The sequence below is a fragment of the Aythya fuligula genome, chromosome 21, assembly GCF_009819795.1.
Source record: "Aythya fuligula isolate bAytFul2 chromosome 21, bAytFul2.pri, whole genome shotgun sequence".
Lineage (NCBI taxonomy): Eukaryota > Metazoa > Chordata > Aves > Anseriformes > Anatidae > Aythya > Aythya fuligula.
In genome coordinates, this window is record NC_045579.1 from 6,181,979 (window position 1) to 6,201,683 (window position 19,705).

Sequence of the window (19,705 nt, forward strand, 5' to 3'; positions counted from 1 at the left end):
AAGTGTGCTGTAGAGATTTAAAAGAAACACAAAGGACAGAAGAGCGAAGGAAATGAGGATGCATGGACCCAATAAAGATGTACTGATCTAAGCCCCTCCACTGAGACTCTCAAAGCTTCAGTTTCTTGGAGATGACTGACAAGTGCAGGAACAACATTCTTGTGTTGCTTGTGCATTCCCACCTTTTCTTAACAATATTTTTGGTATAATATTTGTACAGTTCCACATGTTGTTCAATACAGCCCTATATGAAAAGGATAAATAATCGCTTCTTCCGTCTTGGAGAATGAAGCAACTCACAAATTCTTCCTGGTGTCTCTTTTTTTTTTTTTCCTATGATCCAACAGAAGATTGAGTTCCAAGATGTCTTGCTGAACAAATTAAAAGTTGTCCATGAAAGTGCAAATGCAATGACCAAAACATTACTGTTAAAATCCTGCAGATGGTATTTCCAGAACTGCAGTGGGTATTTTTGTTGTTGTTGTTGCATGTCTCTGCTAAAAACAGAAAATGAAAACAGTCTGAAAAGCAATGTCACATTGCTACGGGATGCTGCTGTGTGTCTTCAAGTTCCTTGGCCTTTTTCAATTCTTTCACTCTGAAAAAAACAAAGAGGAGCCACATAACATGTCTATTCCAAAACTTTTTCAAGATAGAAAAATCAAAATGATTCCTCCCTTTAACCTCCAGTGTAAAAGAGCCACCTCCCAGAGAAATGACAGGAAGGTACTATGCTCCTGACACTGTAAACAGTTGGAAGCGCATGAGGGAACAGTAGAAATCTGAGAAAAATCACATTTGGAAACGTATAGTAATTTCTAGCTAATGAATTTTCATGTTACATGTAAATACAGTGTGACTCATTGTGGTATTGTTCTATTTAATTGCCCTTTTTTTTTTTTTTTTTTTCTTTCTTATCAAAAGATGAAGAGAAGTGGATAACTTCAGTCCCATCACATGCCTTTCCTCCTTTACTGCAAGGGAAGACCCGCCCTAAAAGGAGTAGAAGACAGCTTAAGTTAAGATGATTTAGCTGGGTATGTACATGCCCAATTAATCTAGCTAATACTTCAAAGGACAAGTAACAAAGGCATGGTGCAAAGAATCATGTCAGAGCTGCAAACCTATGAAACAGAATCCAACTAAAATTGATTTAATTTAACAAAATCTAAGCAAATATAATTTAGATACTGAGATGTCAAAAGAGCTAAGCAGCGTGAATGTCAGTTTGTAGCCTTTTTAGGTACTCATACATGATCTTTTGTGTCTTTCACCAGCTTGGTAATACAAAAACATGATGAAGGCTATAATCTGACCTCTAGATTTGGCCTATAAATATACCTCCACTATTTTTTAAATTTATTTTTCTGCATATACAGTTAAACATACTCAGGAGAAGCTGGTTGTTTTTAACTCCCTGGTTTAGATCACTCAAAGCTCTATCACTCACAGGCACTATGTTAACGCGTGAAACTGGGGGAAACTGGAGTCAATGAAGAAATCACGCTGACCAATACAAGTAAGGTCAGACCTTTGCTGCTTACCTCAAACTGTTGGAGAATATCATGTCTGGAAAGGTAGAGGGCTCTGCCAGTCTAAATGCACATGCCATTTTCAGAGCCTGAAGACGTACCTTTAAGAGGCTATGGCACTCTTCTGAAATCCAAGTCAGGCAGAGAGAATGTCTCAATACAGCTCCCTCAGATGCCAGGAGGCACTCTGATCTTCAGGCTGAGGAAAGGGCAAGGCAGCAAGCAGTAACACCAGTTCTGATTTCCTATTTGGGTACTGCTGTGCCAAGCCAAAATTCCTAATACAATTTTACAGTGAAATTTTCTGAAAAATTCTGGCTTTATGCAAGGTACTATATAAAAGACCCCGCTGACGTGAGGGGAGTGAGCACTTTGGTGTCGAACAAAAGACAATGAGCCTGTTTGCTCCTAGTGTGTTAGGATGTCTTATGGCGTTACCTGCTTAACTCCACATCATCCTTTCATTAAAGGAAACATGAGGGCTGTTGCAGTGAACTGAAAATGCTTGCAAATGACAAATCGATCATTTTTAGTATATTTAGTTTTCTTTTTTTTGTAACAGAAGTCTATCTTGAAGTTATTAATGTTTCCGTTACTGCACCACTTAGAAGCAGTTGACCAAAATAATTGCTGTGCTAGAAAAATGTATGCATCTGTGCAGAAAATTATTTTTAATGTTTAGATTATATACATGTTCAAGATACCATCCATTAATGCATGATTTGCAGTGCAACTTCCAAGTGTTTTCTGTTGCACTTCAGTACCACAATGTAAAATCAAACTGTTATTGTAGATCTTACTGAGAACATGCACGTTATTTAAGCTGGTGGCTCTTTCACCAAGACATGCTATACCTTAGTTTAGCACTTCAACATGCAAAGTCTATGCTAACAAAGCACTTTTGCAGGAAGAACGCAAGACATGCTTTGCTGCGAACTTCAACCTACAGCATGCAATATCTGTACTGGTGCAGACCTATTCAATCTGTTTAACTGGGACAGAACATACATGCCAATGCAAGTTAATTACTATACCACTCAACAAACATTTGCACTAGTACAGATCTATCGAGAAATATGCAATGCTTTCCTTGGTCAAATGTGTTTTACATTGGTTTGCAGATTTTCAGGCTTATAAAAATTTTGCAAGTGCAATAATAATTACTGCTTAAAAAACAAACAAACAAAAACATACTAGTAACCTTACTGTAGGGAAATTCAATACAGCCTTTGAAAATCTGTTATGGGTACCATTACTGAAAGATGCTGCTTACTATATAATGGCTTGAAACAAACCATATATTCCAGAGTATTTATAATTCTATGCTTCAAGATGACGATCATCCAAACTTATGAAGTTACCACATTTGCTTTTATTAAACCAACCTGTGTTTAGTATACATAATTGGGCAGTTGTTACTTTAAAAGTGGGAGTGCAGGTAGGTATAGGAATCATTTATTTGTATAGTGTACTGCACAGTAGGTAGTAAGACCCACAGCCTACAGCTGTGGATCTCTCATCCTTGCTCTGAAGAGCAAGGTCCAGGGAAGCCCTGGGCTGGCACCAAGAAGCCAGAGAAGGTGGTCTCCTCTCCCCTGGGAGCAGGCTAAAGGCAGCCCTGCTCTGCAGCATAGCACGGACAGAGTGGAACTGAAGCAACTCTAACTGCTACCAATAACTGAGCAAATTCATGGGCAGAGTGACACCTGGAAAGCACTGAAGTATTGTGAATGCCTTGCTTCTTTCCCAAACCAGGGCTATATATGAAGTGCCAGAACCAGTGCATGCATTAAGCCGTATACCAGATTAATGTAATTAATTTATCATTTTAAATAACTGTATTCTTAAACAAGACACTGAATTGTTATACCAAGAGAACTTAAAGCTAACTATTTTCTACCAATTAATTCTTTATGGAAGTGTCTATGCTGTAACTCTTCCTGCGTCTTAACACAAATTTTTAGTCCTCATTTAGCACTTCATTTTTCTTTTTGAGAAAGTTCCTTGTTCAGCGGTACATTGATTTGATTTCATTACTGCAATGTAAAGTTGTCAACATGACTGTGGAGTTGGTATCCCCTCTTTGCTAACCCTTTGTGTAATAAAGCCCCTAGAATTCCAAATGCAGTTAAAAAGTAATTTGGCCAGGGAAAAACTCTGGACAGATCAGGACCCTTGAAAATAGAAATCTACTGAGTGAGTGCTGCTAGGACAGCATTTAAGTGAACAGTATAGCACTGCCTTTGTGCTAGAAGACAATCTACCTTGATTGCTCTTTTTCCACTCTCAAAATTCAGATAGGGGAGAAGGGCCAAAGTGTAGCATCCATAGTTAGAAGTATTAATAAACTACTCTAGGTGGAAGCACACTAACAGATTTTATAGAACAGTACAGGCTATTGCAGCAGAGAAGGATGATGTTCCAGTTCAGTTTGGTAGACAAACAGTGGGACTTCTTTGTTTTAATAACAGAAAACCAAGAGCTGAGAGCACATCATACCAGCAGGCCATGTGCTATGGATGGTATACAAATCTTGCTAGATATCTACAGGCACCAGTGTGCTGGTTTAGATCACTTCTGAAAGCACTTCCAATTACATGGGGACTGGAGGTGAGGACAGTTCAAGTGATAACATGGCTGCAATCCAGAGCACACCAGGAAAGGTATCAGGCTTTGTCTGTTGCAACACTCCAAACAAGAAGTACCGTCCTACTTCAATAGCTACTGAAACCATGCACAGAATTACAAGGACTCTAAGTTTGCTTTTGCACTGATGAAGCCTTCAGCAAAAACCTCCTCGAATAACATTTCCCCTAGACGGTAAACACTTTTAAAGTACAAGGTCATTCCCTCAGCAATTGCTGAAGAGCAGATGGACAGAAAAAGCACGTGCAATAGAGATGATCACTGCTAAGGTGTCTGAATCACGGCCACAGTACTGACTCACGAAAAGAAGATGGTTTCACCTATGAGCTTCCAACCCTGACACTCAGGGGCTATGTTCCAGTTCCCAGATTGCTCCAGCCAAACAAAGCTTCTGCCCTTTGAACTGTGTTACTTACTTGGACACCATACCAGGAGGTTGCATCATTATGTGCTGAAGCAATGTAGAAAGCAACAGCCCCAGAAGCGAGCAGCAACTTCTCTCCCCACCCACCCTCCCCGAGTCTTGTATGGGAGTGTGTCAGCAAATGAATTAGGCCTACTGAGAAAGAATTCCAGCAAACAATGGGTTCATGGGTAAAGCATAACACAAAGCTGCTTCATCAAATTTACTCCATAATGCCCAGCCAGGAAAATGTTTAATGAATCTGTGTTTTATAGCAGTAAGTTCTGGCAATGCTGATCAGTTTAACAGACAGGGTGCAGGAGCCAGAGTAGTCTTTCTGGTGAGTTACCTGTTGCTCTGAGAGCTGAAATAGCCTGTGGGACATTTAAGAAAAGGGAGCTCTTGCCTTTTTCCAGATATCTCAATTGGGTTGCAAAACAAAAAAGACAGAAAGGCCCAATAAGAATGACACCCCAGAGCATGCGGTCTGCAATTTAACACACACATTTGAGCTCCAAACACATTCACCCCCTGCAAGAGGTAAATGAAAAAAGAAATTACTTTGAAAAATTTTGTTGCATGTAGTGCTGCATATCTCAATACTTATTTTCACATTGTCCTAAACTTGAACAAATGGGACTTTTCAATCCCTTATAACATTCCCCCATTCTCAATCTCATTTAGAAGCATAAAAATCTAGGTACTTAAATGAAATTGCTGCTGCATAGCATGTATTAAAAATATACTAAAAAAAATAGAAGTCCTAGTTACACAGGAGTAGGAAGGGGTTTGTTGCTGAAATGCCAAGAAAGGGAAGGTTATGCAGACAACAACAAAATATAGGAAATGTTGTTTACTCAGGTAGAAAATAAAGTTATACTTACCAGAGAAAATGAATTCAGGTTTTACGTGCACACTCCCCACACTGGAGAGCAGCATTTAATCAAATAAGAAATGAGGTAGGGGAAGGGGAATCTACTTGTAAATGAAAGATACCATAAATGAATACATTCCTTTTTACTTATCATCGATAACTGCACCTGTTCTGCCCCAGAGAGAACTTAAGCTTTGCTGCAGGCAGGAAGTGATCAGCCACCAGTGTGAAGAGACTTGCTCCTTGTGCTCTGCTCTAGATCACCTGCCTACTGAGAGGCAAAAGGGTAACAGCTCAAGCAGACATATTCCTGTTCACATCCTGATTCTGGACTACAGACAAAGGTCTCTTTCACAGGAAGCTACAGTGGATGGCTTAACAGATGAGCAGGGACAACTCTGCATAGCAAGCACTGGTCAGCTGAAATACATCCACTGGACTAAATTCCTCTGAGAAGTAAAACTATTACTTAAAGGCAATAATAACTGGATTTTTTTTTTTTGCTTCTAGAAAGTCTTTTAACTTCTACTGCAGGATGCTCTTGAAGGTCTCTTCCAACCTTAATGATTCTATGATTCTAAGATAGCAAATTTAGTCTCACTTAAGTTGGAACATAAAATGTCACCCCTTTCCTCCCTTTACTGCTCACAGTTTAATATAACCCAAATCAATCCAGAAAAAATAATGAAAACCTCTTTTCAAATTGATCTCAAACTGAAACATGGAAGCAAACACTTATCTGCGTATGCACACTATGTGAGTGCAATGTCTGTGTACAGTATACATCAACTTTGTACATTACAGACATTCCTTCAGCATATATGGATAAACCAGTGGGCCCCAAAATGCTTTTCATATGTGCATGCACAAACAGCATATGCACATGTTGTACATGAACTCAAAGCAGCAAAAAAATCACTTGCCATAACAAATGTATTATTTCAGCAGAACAGCAGACTTTGTGATATTTTATAGCTAACGTTTTCCAGATAATTAGAGAAAGTACATTTAAGCAGAACAAGTTAATTTAGCATGATTGAAACTGTTTTCCTGATTCATGCTTCTTCAGTGATGTGCATTAGAGGTGAATCCAGATGCCTGCATTATTGACTGGGTCCCACTGTAAGGAATGTACAAAATGACAAACAACTGCCTTAAAAATAAAACACTGACCTACTGGAAAAGGGAGAATATTAGCAGTATATTTTACTTGTACCTATGTACACGAATACATTTGCCTGCAATGTATTCTTGTATTATTAAATATCAACTGAATGCTGTTCCCATAAGCTCATCGCTTCACCAACAGACATCCCTGTGAAGCCCAACAGAGGAGTATGAGAAAATTTGACACATACTACCACAGGATATCAAGGATTGCTCTTACAGCATTTTATCTGTAAAACAGAATTCATTACTGTATTTTCTTTGGAAGAGCTCTCAGTGCTAGAAACCGCCACTGCAGACAATGCTAATAAAGCTAAGGACAGATCACTAGAGCACACATAGGAATAGTTTTTTGCTTATACTTGTTTTTCTTGCCTTTGGCTAAAAGAAATTTTAATCCAGTCAATTTTTCTCACAGATTCTACTTCTACCAAAACTTTCAACAGCCGTTCAACAGCTGAATGTTACTGTACACAAAACCTGAGATAACAGTGTGAAGCCCCACACAATTCAAAGAACAACATAACTGAAGTTCTGGGCTTCTTTCAGATCATCTACCCTAGGCATTAAGCCTTCTCCTGGGAGTGGCAACTCCCTGATTTCCTGATGTATCCCACATCATTTGCCATTCAAAGCAAAACTTGCATATACTACTAAACCTTCAGAATCTGTAAATCTGCTTTCTGGTAATTTTTGATTTGCTTTTACAAACATGAAGTCTTAAGGTGCAACAACTAATTGTCCAATACTGGTGACTGGCCTGTCAAAGGGACCTTGAGCTGAGTCACCATGGAGCATACCCTTGGGATGGCTTTCCGTGGCTTTGCTCATGCCCAGGGAATTGGGTGCTAGCTGTGTCCTTGCACCCTGCTCTTGCTTCTCCAATGCTATCTGGGTGCTCAGTCTCCCTGTAGAGCACCCAATACAAGACAGCAGCTACACTGCTGTTTTCCATCCCATACATGTGAACTAACAGAAGACTGAAACACATCACATAGTGTTGGTATGTATTCACAGAATATACACTATTGTCCACCAACCATTCACTTAACTAGCAAGCTTTCAAAATGCACGTACTGAGGTCTCACATATGGACTGCTCTTCACAGTCTCCTGTACTAGGTGCACTGACCACGTAACACGAATCAGCTTTAGTATACCTTGAGACTGCAGCATGCATCTGCTCTCCAACTCAGGCTCCTAGTCTTGAATAGAAAGGCACACAAGAACAATTACTTTACTCGTCTGTGTTTAAGTCACACATTGCACTTTTTCAGTTTTGAATGCAACTAGCCCGCTTTGGTATGCGCATTTTAAGTTTAAATCATTTTTCCTAAACACAGAACAAAGGTCTTAAAATATACCCCCCTCATGTTTCATGTGCAAAGGTCACACACACATGGTGCTGCTAGTGGGGAACGCAGTGTAGCTTCCAGCCTGTGCAGCACCCAGGGTTGCAGCATGCACCCTGACCTCATCGTGGGGCTTTCTGCTGGCATCCCAAGCCTGTGGACAGCAAGGCAGAGGCACCCACATCTGGGGCACAGCAGGAATCAAGCAGGCGTGCCTGCACGTGGCCAGCCCCATCAGTTTAGCAAAAATTACCTGGAGAGAAGGAAGACTGAGAAGAGAGCACCAAAACTGCAAAACAGGAAAGGCTGGAAGCTATGCTAGTTGTTTTCGTACACACTGTGTGTCCTGCTCTACCGGTAGCTCAAGAAAATATCCTCATTTGTCTGCAGCATTCATTACTGTCCTATAGCATATGGCAGCTGACCCCAAGATTAAAGATAGTTAAACTTCTCTACTTTTATAAGAAAAAGAGATCAACACTTACTAATACCCTTACAACAAAGATAGGTTGATGTATCTAATCAGAATGACTGTTTTCTTTTTTTTTTTTTTAAAAAGTTACTTAAACTGATTTGTTTTCAAAACCAAATTATGTTCCCCCCCCCAAGAGGCCTTTGAAACCATACAACCATACACACAACTGTAGACCAAAAAGCACCAGCCTTAACTATACCCAAAGAATCAGATTAGTAAAAACAAGCCACCCAGTTGGTCCACCATTAAAGGAATGCAAGAAATTCTTACACTGTTCCTGATTTAACCTGCATTAGATGAAACATACATTAACATAATCCTTAAGAGCTGGATCTATGGCGTTCTGGCTAGCAAATTGTGGCACAGCACTGGTGCCTCTGCAATCAAGAGCAACATTTCTCTTCCTCCATCAGGGCAAAATCCATCAAATCAAGGACTCAAAAAGGTAAGGCACATCTGGGCCTCTATTCCCATTTCAAGACATTCTTGCTTCACTGGTTGTTATTAAAGAACCCAAATTCTTAGTTGTAAAAGTCTAAGAATATGTAACGAAAATGTTGAAAGTTTTGAAAGAAACATCATTAGTTATTGCTTCTTTATTTAGGGGCAATAGTTAAACCAGTAATGATGCCTCCAGCAGTCTTATACCTGATTTATACGCTCAATCCTAAATTGTAAAAATCATCTCTGCATTTCAAGGTCAGTAAATCTCCACAATCAACAGTTCAGTTTTCTATTCTGAATGCTACAAGAACAAGAGTTCACACAATTCCTCTTGAAATAGTAGTAATGAACACAGTGCTATTTCCAGCTGCAGCTTCTGCCAAAGAATATAAACTCTGTTGTCCTACAGCCTCTCAAATTCAAAGTGATATTGAGCAGTCCTGCTGACAACTCAGGCACACGTGTCTTGGAAGCCACAGCATCCTCTGCTCATACAGGGACTGTCACCTTCCATGGGAACACTGGTGTATTCTCACTCTTCTGTCGGGTAGCAAAGAGCTGGCCCTGGCAAGGTAACCAGATGTGTAACTTACCGAAGAGCAACTTCTGGAAGATAAGCATTGGTGCTTAGTCATCTTAGGAAGAAAAAAAAACAGTGTGAAGAGCTCTTCTACTTCACTCTGGCTCCGGCAGAAACAAATACCCATCTAGCGTAAGCTGCACCTGTACAGCAGCTTCTAGCCTGAATGCCATTACATTCTCACAACAAAGGACATCGTTATTCATTGAGGGTATGTAAATGCAGACACAGTCAAGTTCCAAGATCTACTAACAGTCTATTTGGATACTGTAAAATATCCCAACAACACCACCGCCTAAGCATGCCCATGATGAATACACGTCCTTTTTCACATGTTCATGCATTGGTAACATCTACTGCAGAGCTCTGTCCTGTTATAAAAGCAGCAGTGTTAGTCATCGCAGTAGGGTTAGTTTATACAGGTTTCTGTTTATATAATTAATGGAGGTGAAACTTACTGGCATATCTTGGCTGCAGCCCCATGCAAGCAAGCAGAAAGCAAAAATATTTAAAATGGAAGAGAGGAACTGGCTAGCAGGCAGCTACACTCACCCTTTTGTACAGCCTATGGTCCACCAGTGGGCTTCAGATTGCAAAACAATACCAAAGAGCTATTAGCACACACATGGCAATAACCGTACCTTACCAAGAGATTCAGTTCAGGGAGAAGGAGACAACACTTCTGCTTGCCTGGAGAGAGAGAATCCTTCCCACCTCCTGCCTACTGGACTCCTCCTCTTTACCAGGGAAGAGGAGTCCTTTGTTGAGGTGTTTTAGGGCAGGAAATAAATAAATCCAATACTGTCGTCCCCATGGTATTTCCAGCTGCATCCTGCTTTCCCTTCTTGCAACAACTATCTGATTTCTAACTCAGGCCAAACACTACTCCATAAAAAACACTGCAGCACAGCCTAGCAGTGGTGCAGATACTTCTCAGAAGAATGAAGTTTTCACAGAACTCAGAGAAAAAATAGGAAATAGAACATTATCTTCCTGGAGAAAGCTGACTGTATGGATCACATCTGGATTCAGTCCAGATAACCCGAACCTACTTCAGAGCTCTCAGTTTTCCTTACAGCTCTAAAGTAGTTGGAAAACACTATATAGGCAGATTCTTTCCAAAACCATTAAATACGTAAACCTTTAATTCTGTCTCACACAGGACAGTATTCCAGGAGACAAGCCAATTCATAGTACGTGTAACAGCTAATTTTAGGTTGAAAGCCAAATGCCAATGAATGGAGAGGTCTGGGCAAGGAACAATGATGGGTGAAGCTCTCCTATCAGGCCAGGAAGTTTGTGTTTCTCATTCTCTACAACCAACACTTCAGCTACAAGTCATGTTGGTACCGTGCTATGGTTGATGCATTTTTTCACCAGATTTTTGACAACATGACAACAGATGAATAAACAATTTTTTTAACATCAAAAGGAAAAAATACATCTGAGCATCAGAAATCAGAATGACTGCTGATGAATGACTACTTTTGTCTTCATGATGCCTGCTAACATTCAGCCAGTAGAGTGCCAATATCTTCTGTAAGAATACACTCAACCAAAACTTACATCCCTCTTCTGATTTTCAGCAAAGTCTACTCATTCATTACTAAAAGAGCTCCAACCACATCATTAACTGTCTAAACGCTGGAAATACTGTCTGATCAGGCAACAAGCATAAGCTCAGGAGATCAGAGATCACAAGACTGACATACCTATTTACACACACTGACATGGATCCTCAAGCTGATAGGAATCATGTTTGCTCTACTTGGTATTTGTGACAAAAAGCTAATTGTAAAAAAAATGGAACAGGAAGATCAGTTAAGCTGTTCTTCTGAATGTTAGCCTAGAAAGAGTTCTCATAATTGGCTTAAACTAGACTTTGATCTATTTAAAAAATGTGTGAAAAGTAAGCAACCAGATGGTTACCAGGAGAAAGCCTGAGTAACCCTTGCATAAAGGCTACAGGATAATCTCTCAGTAAAACTCCAGCAACAGAATCTGTATGTGAACAAAAGTCAATTTTTTTTTTTTTTTTGAGGTTGAATTTTGAACTTTAAGAATTCACTGCCTTTTCACTTAGCTCAATATCTGTATGACAGACTGCAAGTGGCTTTTACATCCTGCCTTGTCTATCAGCTGACAGGCATCTGCTACAAGATCCTGCTTTGATGTTCCTGTATACACTCTCTTTTCTCTGTCACTCCCCCAGACTTTCCAAAAATATTTCTATCTCCAGTACTGACAAGGCACTGTGGTTTAACAAGTAGCCTCGTGCCATTTTTATGATAAAGAGCAATAAATAACACTTGTTGTTCGGGCTTATCCCTGCATGTTCAGGAGCTTGGATGGATGATGTATTTTAGGCTTTCTTAGTTTCCTGTTTACAGCAGACATGTGCTAATTTTGAGCATTTCAACAGGAGTCTGTGGTGGGATTTCAAAAGCAGTACCCCTGAAACTGTGTGTGGAATTGTACCGGGGACACTGCCATCAGTTGTATCCTATATGAGCATTACATAGGAGGCTGAAAGGGCAAAGTTATGAGGCATATATATATATATATGTAGGTGTTTTTAAACTTATTTAACATCCTAAGTTTTATTACATTATCTTTAGAAGTATGTAAGCAAGAAAAGCCAAGTAGCAAGGAATAAGTCTAATTATTAAGATACAGAAGTTAAAAAAAAAAAAAAAAAAAAGATTGAAAGCTTGAAGAGCAGCAGATGAGAAGGAACCAATTATCTTGCCTTGCCACCTAGTACCCCAGTGTACACGCACAATGAACAGCGCAGCACTGAAAGAAGGTTGCAGGGCCTGGCTTTGGAAGGAAAGAACACAAATGGTCCAAGGCCAGGACATGGCTGTGCTGGGGAAAGCACATGGCTCTCGCCCTTGGCTCCTTCCAGCCAGGTGAGGAAGCAAATGGGACAGTTTCAGAGTCAACTGAGACAGTGAACAGGTAAATGTCTGGTTTAGTAACTACATCTGTATTACTTCCACTTTTACACCATCCCTTTGCAGTTGCTTACACAAGCAAAACACTTAAATCCATTTACCTTCAAAATCCTATGTGGTAATAAAGGGCTATGAACCTCAGTGGCATATCATTGTTCAACAAGCTCAAGCAAGCACAAGGACCAGATCACTCTGTACGGTACCTGAAGTCAGGAGGACCCAAGGGTCCATGAGATATCCCTGTGGCATCATCCCAGGATCACAGATTTAGCCTACATGCACAGAGCACCAACTACTGTGGAAAAAAATCTTTCTTTTTTAACTGCTTACTTCAAGCTTTTCTGACAAGGAGAGGGAATATGGGAAAAGAGGCCCAAATTTTTCACAAATTTTTAAGAAGTTCTCTAAAGTTATGTTGGTGTCAAACAGATTCTCAACACTGTTTTTATCATATATGGGAAATTTTGCTTTTATTTTTGGCATTTGCTGATGCCAAAATGCTCCTGGATAAAAGTTTGCGTCTGTTAATATTAATAACACTAACACAGTTTTAAACCCTTATAATTGTTTAGAAAAAGTACATGACCATGACTGTGATTGTTTTCATTTCAGAAGAAAATGCAAGGCAGTTTTGAAACGGTCACATCTTCGGTAGAAATATTTTTTTCCCTCTGTTGCATCCTAACCAGGAACCATGGACTACTTCCCAAGTTACCATAATCTCTAACAAAGTGCCTACAGATACATACAAGGCTGCACTGTTGCAGAAGTTCGAGTTTCTGTGCAGCATGACAGAAGCCGGAGAATACCTCACAATGGATTCCCCCCACCTGATTCTTGTTCTTATTGCTTGTCTAGAAATACACAAGACCTAAACCCTTCTCCCAGAGGTACACGGCAGCAGGGACAATGCTGCTCAAAAGAAAGATCAGGCTACAGGCAAAGGGGAAGTGACTTGCCTGCAAACTTCAGTGATGCAGATGAGTAGGTCTTGCTCTAAGAAGGAAATAGGAGATGCTGAGAAAGAGGAAGGCAATGAGCTAAAGGCAAGAAGAACTGCTGGAACCATGGGCAATTCTGAAGAGTCTAGGCTACTTGACAGAGGAAGATCTAACGGAGCATGAATGAAGTACATTGCACGTTCCAGACATTATTGGGAAACACAGTGATAAAACTAATTGTGACATTCTCTGGACTTGGGTATGCAAGTCAGCTGTAAGAGCATCTGGCAGTTTTACTCCATAAGCTTCAAAGATGGCAACAGGTAGGTGGCTTCCCCAGGGACTGCCTGGACCTCAAGCAGATCTGAGAGGATATAAATTTCAAGCCTGTCTAATTCAGTGGGACAAGCTGCCTAATGAACACGACCAAACAAACCTTTTAGTCCCTTCCATACACCCCGCTATGAGCACAAAGCCACATGTGCTTCTTCATGATCTACTGTGGCTGTTTCAAATGCATTTAGAACTGTCCTGGAAGCTATAGAGCCCTCTTTCTTATCTGCATGTTACTTGCCATTGAACCTGGAGGTAAGATGTTCTTGCACAACATGAGCCACGCCAACCTCCTGCAAACTGCAGCTCTAAAATCTTCCGCATCACTAGAGTCATGTGTCTAAAATCAAGTTTATCACATGCGTCTCTGACTTTCAGAGCTCTGTTTACTCTCAGACATCACTGGGCTTAACTATACATGCTTTAAAATATATTAGGTCAGACCAGCTCCTGCTAGCAGATGAGATGTGTGTGTGGTGAGAATGGAGAGCAGAGTCAGAAACATCTAAATTTACTTTTGTCTAGGCAAATTTCCAGTTTGCGAACAGATCATATATGGGCTCCTTTCATTGGAAAATCAGGACAGACACTCTGCATATAGCAGAGTACTGGCACAGTAGTGTCATGTGTCAACCTGCCTCATTTTTCAAGTGAGCACTTTGGCAAGCATGCTCACGTTTTCACACTGACAGGAGAGAATTCATCTTCATGTCTTTGTCTGTACTCCCAGTTACTGTGTGTGGAGTGGCTGAAGTGAACTACTTTCTACTTTGCTGGCACATTCCACCTGTCCACATTAAAAAGAAGCTATATTTGACAACAGTCTACCAACTGACCCTTGTGACTAAACTAAAAGTATTTCTGGTATACACAAGATATCACATTTTGCATTTTACCACATACCACAAACAGTCTGTGCAGCATACAGAGCTGTGTAGCATTTATAAGCTGTACCTATCCTTCAAAGAGCTTATCCCCTCTCCGCCCTGCTCCCAACATCCTCAAATCCAACTTTAAAAACCTTTTGCCTTTTTTTTTTTTTAACTCAATATTTCTTTATTCTGTGTCTGCCTGACATGACCTTGGCTGCTTTACTGTATCAGCAGTGGAAGTGAACATGATGATTCTATTTCAGCAACAGTCCTAAGTTAAAGATTCCCTTTCTGTGAGTGTATCTTGGAAGCAGCTGTGCTTTGTTATTTGATTAAAAGATCTGTAGAGAGTTGATTCTATTATCCCTTACATTGCACTCCCTGCTGACACACTTGAATATTGTTAAATTGCTCTACTGAAGGGCAGATACCATAAGGTAATGCTGTACCTGTGGCGGCAGCGTCGTAAAAATCTCATGATCTTGCGAGCAGCTTGATCCTGTTTCTTGGTAAGCAGACTGCTTCTAAACACACACACAAAAAAAACAACTTTGAAGCACAGGCAAAACTGTGGAGGACAGCAGCAAATGTGAGAATAATCATCCTACAAACCACTGTAGTTATCCCACTGGCCTATTTAAACTACAGCACAGCCCCAACCAGTGTAAACAATGTCATATAAAAAGATCCGGGTAGCACTTAACAATCGCAGCAACTCACCTGAGTTTCTGTTGTACAATGGTGGCTGCCCGACGGTTTTGCTTCCTCTTCCCACATTCTTTGTAGCTGCGGTAGTACTGCTGGATCAGCATTGCGGCTCTTCGGCTCTGCTGGAATTTTTTCTGCTCATAATAGCTTCGGAATTTGCTCTGGATAAGAATGGCAGCTTGTGTCATCTTTTTATAAAGTGCATACTACAAGAAAAACAAAGAAAAGCTGAGGCATTCCAAAAACAAAACAAAACAAAAAAACAGTAACAGCAAGAAGCAAGTTTCTACAGTGAAAGGCCACTTGCACTGCTAAGACATGATGTAAAGCAAATGAGGACCTACTCACTGATTGGGAACTCCTTGAGAAAAGGGCTACAGCAAACCAGAACAACTATGAAGTCAGGTGCAGAACCTGGTCTGCATCAGGAAAGCAACTACCTGTGTTGCTGTCAATGGAACAGTTTGATGGGATTGGTTTTAACGCCTAGCCATCAACGGCTCTATGAGTATATGCTAATGGCCAGATCCAGTTGTACTACACTCACAACCAACTTTCTGGAGCCAGTCCTGAGTTGTGTTTACACTGTTTCATATTTTTACTGGAGTGGTTCTGCATTAGAGAGAAACAATTCAATCAAGTACACTTAGATGAACTGTTTGTTTCCCTTGCATGCAGAAATCTGATTAAAAGTATAGGATACTCATTTCTGTGCAGCTATTATTTGTCAAGTCTCATAGCAACAGCAGCAAAATACACCTATCTAAGTAACTATACGAATAAAGCAGCACAAGTATTCCAAAATGCTAACAAATTAGCAGAAGACAAAATACACTTTTTAAATGTCTTCACTTAAATGTATCTTGTGAATGAATTACTTTCAGAACCTATTTTGGTGTTCACATGTGTATTTCATTTCCTTAGGACAAATAACTTTGAAAAGCCAACTTAAAACAGCTTTTTCTGCACTGCAACACAATCCTGTAAAAGTCTTTATTGCTCATATACCCATTTAAATCCAAACATTTCAAATAGAATAATATATAACTTAAAACAAATCATTGACAAAACTAATTCTCATTAGAAATCTATAAATAAGCATCCATTGAACATGCAAATCTGTACAAGCAGTTACATTCAGAATTCCCTGTAGCACCGCTGTATTATTTCTATCCCTGTGATTTCAAACAAAGCATGAATAAACACGTTAAAAGCAAATCTTTATTTTATGCCCTTTTCTTTTAAAATGCGCAGGTAGATGGCCACTTAACAGAAACCATACACCATCATAAATATTTTAAAAAGCCATCTTCTGTAAGGTTAATAGAGATGTAGAATAATCTATAGAAGTTGCAATCATACCTTTTAACTAACATTATGACAGAGTGTTATTTTGAAAGCTTTATCACTTTCAAGCATTTTAGCACTGTTATTCCTGGACATTTTATCAGCTATGACTTCTGCTCACTTTATCAGACAGGTGAGACACAGACACAGCAGCCACTGCTCTCTATAAGGTAATGTCCTAGCATATCTTAATAGACTTCTCTTGTCTATTGGGAAAACAAAAAAAAAGCAAACAATCAAAAAACCCCAACACCATCCCAAAAGCAAAAATCCCTTCAATATTATAACAGACCACTATTTACCAAATTTCACTTTTTGGAATTGAAGCAGTCATTAGGTGCAGTTATATTTTGCCTTTTTTCTTCTTCTCCTGCTTTATACATTTATAATTAAATAGGCCAGATTGTGGTTTTGAATTAGTTGTTTTCAATAAGTCTGCTCACAAGCTGGTGATGTTTTTCCTTCCAATTTTAAGCCCAGAGGGCACTTCTGTGGCTGAGTTACAAACCCCTGAATAGAAGGGCTTAAGTATGAAACAGTGATGTGAGCTATGACTGTTCTCATCTGTCCATAAGCCTGTGCTGATCCCAGTGATATAGTAACATAACAGAGGAACAAGGCATGTGAAAGAGAAAATTCTCTGGATAGACTAGACCTCAGTGTGTTTGCATTCAACTCTAAGACCCACTTGGATGACTACCTGCCCAAGTACTGAATCTCCGGGCCACCCACAACTCCCCAGACTCCCTCTCTTCCTCCTTTCCCTCCAACTGGGAAGAAGATAAATGGAGGAATGACCTAATCTTCAAAGAGGCAAGTCTCAGCTAGTTCAGCAGTCCAAAGGAAGTTCAGCTCTCCTGCCCTGATAGAAGAATACTTAACTGATACAAATCTGTGGTGCTGGAGGAAGCTGAGGATGGAAAATCATCCCGAGGACACATTATCTCCAGGAAAACCATGCCCTGCATCCTGGCTAGCTTTGAGAAAAGCTCAGCTGATTGCAGTATCTGATAAGAACGAGACATTGCACAGCTGGAAAATCCATCTTTACAGTACAAAATTATTGGCCATGAACAATATAAGGTTGTCATTAACTGCCATGCCCCCAGCAAGAGCAGCAAAGTACAAAAGACAGTGGTCTAAGGAATCCATGGCCTAGGTGTTTTAAAGAGGAATGCTCAAAATCCTTTGGAAGGCAGGTAGAATGGAGAGCACATCAGCTGCGTGGGTGGCATAAATGCTCCCCTGTGCTCCCTGAATGCCAAGGGAATGATCGTAAAGCGAAAGTTAATAAGTAGCAACAAAGGAAAGCTTCTCCTCTTGAAATTGCCTGCAAAACATTCTTGAATCTTGAAATTGCCTGCACCTCAGCCCATCGCTGCTTATATGAGCACCTGTAGAAGCAGGAGACTTTTTTTTTAATTTTTACATTGTACTTTCCTGTTGACATGCTGTGGCACAGCAGCCCCTGCATAACTCCCAAAAGAGGTTTGATTTGTCAGTGATTTATCTACCACAGGAATTTATTAGTGGATACTATTAAAACATTCTACTAAATGCCAGGTTCCCCTGGTTTATACTGAATGTGAAAGTTTGTGACTTAAGGGGGACGGTTCCCAAAACAGTGTTTGTATTTGTATTACCTTCAAGGCTATCCAAGTAAGCTTAGGGAGAAACAGAAAATACATAGTTAATGTTAGTTCTACAAATAAAGAACTGAAAAAAATAAAACCAAACCAAAACCAACCAACCAAAAATCTTCTTTCAAAAAGATTTGATTCCAGGATCCAAGGCAAAACAGTTTGTCACGCAGATTTTGAAAGGAATTAAGTTTCAATTAAGTTTTTGAAAGGAATTTAAGTTTTACAGAAAGCACCACTCCAGAATGACAGCCACGTGACAAGTTTGAATGTAAATCACAATGCAGTCACCTAACACTAGAAAGGCTTCCCAAATAAACTTTTTTGAAGGTTGTGAAAGAGTACAGCATCTTGCCTTTCGTTTTATATACCATGCCTGTAAGGCAATGGACAGCTTGAGTCTAGCAAGGTACAGCAAAAATATGGAGCTGGGCTGTAGCCTCCACCAAAAAAAGTCTTCTTTTTCTGGGGTTGAGAACTCAGCCTAAAAACATGTCTCCAACTAGAGTTTGGAGAACAGTCTCAGTCCTGGAACAAGCTGCATCAAGCTTAAACACGGGACTTCCCATAGTTTAAAAGTTGAGTATGTGCGAAATAAAAAACTATGTTTCATCTTTGCCCTTATTGAAGGCAAAACCAACTTCAATTTCACAATGAAATTTGGCAAGCAACTAGTCAGAGAATAGTTTCACCAGACAATAGCATGCATATTGGCCAATGTAGAATACATTATTGCCCTCTATCTCACAGCAAAAATGCAGGCATCACAAACAAAATCCTTTGAAGGAAGCACTCTCTGAATTAAGACTCAGGATACAGATTTTCTTGTTTTTAATTTTGTCTAAGCAGGGTATTTCATTGCTGCATGCTGAAAAGCATACAAGAGAAATACAGTGGGATAATTCCTATTATAGAGGGCCGTGTTTGTGGCACTTGTGCATTTCATAGAATTTCACTTCCTTGATTACCTGTTTGTATTTTCGGTAGCAACGCTGAATGACAGCAGCAGCCACCTCTTGCTGTTCCCGGAGAGGACGACCCTGCGTGGAAACGTAAAGCAGCAACAATTAATCAGACCTCAACAAAAAACAGGACAGATATTGTAAGAACATAAGTGGCTCACAGCAACTTGCAGGGCACTGAATTCTAAATCTTCTCCTAATCATAGTCTGATTCAGGTGTAGCCATTTCCTAGAGATGTCCCTGTACCCAATCTATATAAGATAGAAACCCTCAAAATTGACCTTTACAGTGATCACTTCTGGCAATTTGCCAGAATCTCTAGGGTTTATTTTGAGGATGTGATTTTTTGAGTGCTGTGCATGCTCTCTGGTATGGTAGATGCTGGGTAAACATCAACATGTGAGTGCCAGGAGCACTGAAAAGGTTATAACAAACTATTTTTTTTTTTCCTAATCCCAAGGGTGGGTATTAC

The 19,705-nt window shown here is 39.9% G+C and overlaps 1 protein-coding gene across 7 annotated transcripts in view; it reads right to left on the reverse strand.

Moving 5' to 3' along the window:
* Positions 1-319: 319 nt before the first annotated feature.
* Positions 320-19,705, reverse strand: part of CAMTA1 (calmodulin binding transcription activator 1) — a 333,202-nt gene continuing 313,816 nt past the window's right edge. For 4 of the 7 annotated variants that reach the window (XM_032201384.1, XM_032201388.1, XM_032201390.1 and 1 more), the window contains 6 exons: positions 19,239-19,310; positions 18,274-18,294; positions 15,296-15,489; positions 15,025-15,099; positions 10,025-10,055; positions 320-598 (listed from right to left, as the gene is read on the reverse strand). In XM_032201384.1, the coding sequence (XP_032057275.1) occupies positions 566-598; positions 10,025-10,055; positions 15,025-15,099; positions 15,296-15,489; positions 18,274-18,294; positions 19,239-19,310 (426 nt within the window). In that variant the 3' untranslated portion in view covers positions 320-565. The remainder of the gene's footprint in view (positions 599-10,024; positions 10,056-15,024; positions 15,100-15,295; positions 15,490-18,273; positions 18,295-19,238; positions 19,311-19,705) is intronic. The other 3 variants (XM_032201386.1, XM_032201385.1, XM_032201387.1) reach the window with 3 other exon arrangements.